This window comes from Peromyscus leucopus, unplaced genomic scaffold, assembly GCF_004664715.2.
Source record: "Peromyscus leucopus breed LL Stock unplaced genomic scaffold, UCI_PerLeu_2.1 scaffold_1143, whole genome shotgun sequence".
Taxonomy (NCBI): Eukaryota; Metazoa; Chordata; class Mammalia; order Rodentia; family Cricetidae; genus Peromyscus; species Peromyscus leucopus.
The window spans coordinates 23139-29138 of record NW_023504274.1 but is presented as its reverse complement, the minus strand read 5'-3'; the positions used below and the strand labels follow the sequence as shown (position 1 = coordinate 29138).

General features: G+C 50.3%; 1 protein-coding gene across 1 annotated transcript; it reads left to right on the top strand.

Moving 5' to 3' along the window:
- Positions 1-116: 116 nt before the first annotated feature.
- Positions 117-2967, top strand: LOC119087076 (putative protein FAM90A5P; the record flags this gene model as incomplete). The annotated part of the gene is made up of 3 exons (XM_037201691.1): positions 117-261; positions 952-1121; positions 2014-2967. Coding segments are annotated over 3 exons (1179 nt in total), but the record flags the coding sequence as incomplete, so codon positions are not given.
- Positions 2968-6000: the final 3033 nt, after the last annotated feature.

The following is a 6000-nucleotide window of genomic DNA, read 5'->3' as shown; positions in this document are numbered from 1 at the left end:
TTCTCCATGCCTATCTATTGGATTAGATCCCAAGAATTAGATGTCAAGGTGGCCACAATGAAGGTTTGTTGTGCACGGGCTAGCCGGACAGATTTCCACCTTCTCTCCATGCACAGAATGTGGAATGTCTAAAGACATGTCTGTGTAAAGCAGAGCCACCCAAGAACATTGACGGGTTGGCCATCCACAAGGTGTACTGCTTCACTGTGTTGAAGTACTTTCCTGTAGATGCTTTGAGCCCTGGCTTCCAGGTGCTGCTGGGTTGGAAGTGGAATTTGCCCTTTAAGGCTCTGTCCATGGTCCTGCATCCTCACAGATCCTCTCACTAACAAAGCCATGAAGGCTTCAGGCCCAGTAGAGAAGAGGGGCTTTCCCTGTGGAGATGGGGATTAAAGGGTGTGTCCGTCTTCATGCCTCACATTCCGGATTTCCTCCCAATGTGCTCCCGGGATTGGATTAGAGGACTTCACAGACCTTATAAGAAACCACGGAAGCCATTTCTTCTCCAGTCCCACTTGAGCCAGCCTCCTGAAAGCAGCTCCTGCCTAAAGTGAGCACAACTCACAGAACCTGCTGCATCGACCACGGGGAGACAGCAAGCTCTCAGGTGGAAGTCCTTACCAGAGTTTTCTTGAGGTGATTGCTAAGAAACAGAGGAGTGTGGTGGGGTGCATGTGGGGTTTACCGTAGGGATTATGGTGTGTCAGGTGTCGCTCTATCTGTTGAATGACGTTCTTGAACTGCTTTGGACGGCATTAATCATCCCGAGAGGGAAACGGGCCAAGAAGGTTTCAACTTCTAGGACTGACATCCCCGTCTATTTGAATGTGCTTGGGAGGTCAAAACACAGAAAGGGGATCATTGTGTGATGGCCACTAGCAGCCCCATATTTTTGTGATGTCGTGAAGTTTTATTTCATTGGTTAAAGCTCTTTTCTTTGCTTCCATTCAGCAAATCCAAGCCAACAACATCTGCGGGTGATTGCCTCACACTCAGCCATGAGTCAGGAGACAGACATGCTGAAGCGGGGCCCAAGAGCCATTCCAGCCCAAAGAGCCCAGAGTAAGCCCAGAGGGCCCATGGCTCTGAAGGTTCCCCCACCGGAGGAGGAGAACCCTAGGGTAAGTGGACTTTTATATGTGTCAGCAGCCACTGGGTCTGGGTGAGACGTGACTTTGGGCTTTGGGTCAGAATCTTTGTGCTCCGGGCTATGCACCAGAGAAGACTGTTCGGACCTGCCTTTAAGCAAGGAGAAAGGTATTATTAGCAGCCTGGCAGAGTGTGTGCTGTGTGGTCTCTATCCCGGTGGATCACTGAGCCTATCTCAGGGTGAGCTTTGAAGCACAGACCCCACATTTTGGCTTGACATACTTCATTGAAGAGAAAGCAGTAAGTCCTAAGCAAGGGCAAGTGGAGTCCATTTACGGGCCGTCCCAGAACTATGGACTTGCAAGGATTAAGTCTTGGTTTATACTTTATTGGTGCATCTCATATTGGTTTATATTTCATCTGTGTGTTTGTTTGGAACGATTGGTTTTTCTTCATTTACATTTTATTTGTCTCTATTTGGTCACTGGTAGCATCAATTGGCTGAGCGCTATGGCCTGAATTGGTGTTTCCATTGCAGTCAGTTATGCTGATATCTGGGGGTCATGTGGGGTCTCCAGCCCTGGCCCTCTTCCATTTGTCCCATTGATCTGGGACCCTGACCATAGCAGAGAGGCAGGTCTGGGGACCTAAAGGGAGAGCCTGGGAAGTAGGTGAGCTCCTCTTCCACAGGAGAGGTCCTCTGGCTGAGAGAGGGCTCACTATCATCACCCCTGCATCTCTCACGGATGCTTGACCATTGCATGTTCAAAGAAACAGCTGTTTTGGTGTTGAAAGCCACTCTGTGGTGTGTGTCTCCTCTGGAGAGAGGATCCTGAAGGCCATTCGGACCTTGAGAGGCCCTGAGTGTTCAGAGGTCCCCGGATCCCTATTGGGACTCACTGATTTCTCCTTTGTCACTCACAGGTGAAATGCAGAGACTGTGGGGCCTTTGGCCACAGATCGAGGAGCATGAGGTGCCCCATCAAGTGTGGCTCTGGGTTGCTAGTGCCACAGCTGCTGGAAGCCCGGGAGGAGAAAGAGAACCAGGATCCTCACAGGGCCCAGGTCCTCCAGAAACCAGGGGACATAAGGCAGACTGAGAGAGACAAGAAACGTGAGGCAGCACACTGCCATCCACAGGACAGACAGATCCCAAACATCAGCCTCTGGGCCCCAGGGAAGAAACCTCCCCAGGGCCCCACACAGCCTGGGCCCAATCCACCAAAGAAACCAAGGATCACTCTCCCAACAAGACCAGCGGACTGCAAGACAAGGATGCTTTCCAAGGCCTCAGGGCCAGGAAACCAGTCCCAGAACAATGCAAAAAGCCCTGCAGGGAAAGAGGCACCTGAAAGGAGCAGGAAAGTGGCAGCCCAGGTGCCCAGCACTGGGACTGAACAAGCACCGCTGCATAGCAATAGAGCTGCCCCACCCTCAGCCACACCTTGCCATGAGACCCAGGAGCCATGTGCTGCTCATGTAGCAGGCCAACCCCTGAAAATGATCTTCACCAGACTGCATGGGGATTGGTGGACGTCCAGGTTCCTGACAGTGGACCCGGTTCTTCCCGGTGAGAAGAAGACATCTCCACCCGAGACTCCTGCCTCCCAGGAGAAAGGGGATGGAGCACACTCCCAGCTCCCAAAGAGTGTCCTCTATGAGGACCTTCAGGTCTCCTCCTCGTCAGAGGAGAGTGAAGAGGATGGAGCACACTCCCGGCACCCATGGGCTCTCCTCTATGAGGACCTTCATTTGTCCTCCACTTCAGAGGACAGTGATGGGGAGTGAGCCATCAGCCGGCAAGAAGATGCCACCTCCCTGCCCAGATACACCCAGAAAACTATGTGATGGACCCTTCGGAAGGGAAAACAATCCCAGCGGACTAGTACATTCCTCCCCAGAATGAACTAGGGAGAAGACTGGAGCCTGTGGGTTCATTCCGAATGTCAGCAACACCAAACACTCCCCTCGTGCCTGGACTTGCATCTCCAAGCAAGTAGCCTCCCCTCACCATGGACTCTGGGGTCTGTTCAATAAACTCGATGTACAAAATTGTTCTACTTATCCATTTCAACAATAAAATAGATCTAGAAATCATGCCTCTGCAGAGTTTTCATCTTGTGGGGAGAACATGTGTTGTTGTTTTTTTTTTCACATTATTTGAGTGTCAATAACAATCCACACAGCCGAGTGGCAGTTGACCTACCTCATCAGTGTGCCAGACAGACACTGTGGACACCCACACCCACAACCACACCCACCTTGCAATCTTAAGAATATTGAGAGATAAGACACTCTGTAGTCCTCTCCTTCCAAACTATTCCTGTGTGGCTGAAGGTCTGGTCTAGAAAGTCAGGTACACGTAAACCACAAGGAATGAAACTCAGAGGGCTAGAGCTCAGACATTCCTGGAGAATGTGCACTTATACTTACCCTAGATGAGCCCTATTTCTCCCTGACACAAGAGAGTGTTGAAAATACATAGTAGCAGCAGAGCTAATTCTCTCTCTCTCTCTCTCTCTCTCTCTCTCTCTCTCTCTCTCTCTCTCTCTCTCTCTCTCTCTGTGTGTGTGTGTGTGTGTGTGTGTGTGTGTGTTCTTCTCTGTGTGTGATTGTGTCACTCTCTCTATGTGTCCACACTCCTCCCAGGGCTGATCTCTCTGACACTTAGATTCTCACTATGTTTCCCCAGCTGATGGCACACCAAAAATACCATACTAGGAGTCATGAGAGAATTCTTTGTGGGCATCGCTCCTTTTTGAATGCGCTTGGCTGGTGACTTGATCTGATGCCAAGTCCACCTCTGTATGGATAAACACTTAGAAAATAGAGTGTGGGTTGAAGGTCATTTGGAGATTGAGAAGTATCTCCATGCCTATCTATTGGATTAGATCCCAAGAATTAGATGTCAAGGTGGCCACAATGAAGGTTTGTTGTGCACGGGCTAGCCAGACAGATTTCCACCTTCTCTCCATGCATAGAATGTGGAATGTCTAGACATGTCTGTGTAAAGCACAGCCATCCAAAAACATGGATGGGTTGGCCATCCACACGGTGTACGGCTTCACTGTGTTGAAGTACTTTCCTGTAGATGCCTTGAGCCCTGGCTTCAAGGTGCTGCTGGGTTGGAAGTGGAATTTGCCCTTTAAGGCCCTGTCCATGGTCCTGCAGCCTCACAGAGCCTCTCACTAACAAAGCCATGAAAGCTTCAGGCCCAGTTTAGAAGAGGGGCTTTCCCTGTGGAGATGCGGATTAAAGGGTGTGTCCTGCTTCATGCCTCACATTCCGGATTTCCTCCCAGTGAGATCTCGGGATTGGATTACGAGACTTCACAGACCTTATAAGAAACCGCAGAACCATTGCTTCTCCAGTCCCACTTGAGCCAGCCTCCTGAAAGCAGCTCCTGCCTGGAGTGAGCACAACTCACAGAACCTGCTGCATAGACCACGGGGCGACAGCAAGCTCTCAGGTGGGAGTCCTTACCAGATTTTTCTTGAGGTGATTGCTAAGGAACAGAGGAGTGTGATGGGGTGCGTGTGGGGTTTACCGTAGGGATTATGGTGTGTCAGGTGTCACTCTATCTGTTGAATGACGATCTTGAACTGCTTTGGACGGCATTAATCATCCTGGGAGGGAAATGGGCCAAGAACGTTTCAACTTCCAGGAACGACATCCCCGTCTATTTGAATGTGCTTGGGAGGTCAAAACACAGAAAGGGGATCATTGTGTGATGGCCACTAGCAGCCCCATATTTTTGTGATGTCGTGAAGTTTTATCTCATTGGTTAAAGCTCTTTTCTTTGCTTCCATTCAGCCATACCAAGCCAACAACACCTGCGGGTGATTGACTCACACTCAGCCATGAGTCAGGAGACACACGTGCTGATTCGGGGCCCAAGAGCCATTCCAGCCCAAAGAGCCCAGAGTAATCCCACAGGGCCCATGGCTCTGAAGGTTCCCCCACCTCAGGAGGAGAACCCTAGGGTAAGTGGACTTTTATATGTGTCAGCAGCCACTGGGGCTAGGTGAGACATGACTTTGGGCTTTGGGTCAGAATCTTTGTGCTCTGGGCTATGCACCAGAGAAGACGGTTCAGACCTGCCTTTAAGCAAGGAGAAAGGTATTATTAGCAGCCTGGCAGGGTATGTGCTGTGTGGTCTCTATCCCGGTGGATCACTGAGCCTATCTCAGGGTGAGCTTTGAAGCACAGACACCACATTCTGGCTTGACATACTTCATTTAAGAGAAAGCAGTAAGTCCTAAGCAAGGGCAAGTGGAGTCCATTTACCGGCCGTCCCGGAACTATGGACTTGGGAGGATTAAATCCTGGCTTATACTTTATTGGTGCATCTCATAGTGGTTTACATTTCATCTGTATCTTTGTTTGGATTGATTGGTTTTTCTTCATTTACATTTTATTTGTCTCTATTTGGTCACCCGGTAGCGTCAATTGGCTGAGTGCTGTGGCCTGAATTGGTGTGTCCATTGCAGTCAGTTATGCTGATATCTGGGGGTCATGTGGGGTCTCCAGCCCTGGCCCTCTTCCATTTGTCCCATTGATCTGTGACCCTGACCATAGCAGAGAGGCAGGCTAGGGGACCTAAAGGGAGAGACTGGGAAGTAGGTGAGCTCCTCTTCCACAGGAGTGGTCCTCTGGCTGAGAGAGGGCTCACTCTCATCACCCCTGCATCTCTCATGGATGCTTGACCATTGCAGGTTCAAAGAAACAACTGTTTTGGTGTTGAAAGCCACTCTGTGGTGTGTGTCTCCTCTGGAGAGAGAACATCGAAGTGCATTCAGACCTTGAGAGGCCCTGAGGCTGGAGAGCAGAAAGTTTTCATCCCAGGTGCCCGGCAGCACTGAACAAACACTGCAGCTACAAAGCAGAGCTGCCTCCCTCTTAGCCAGACCT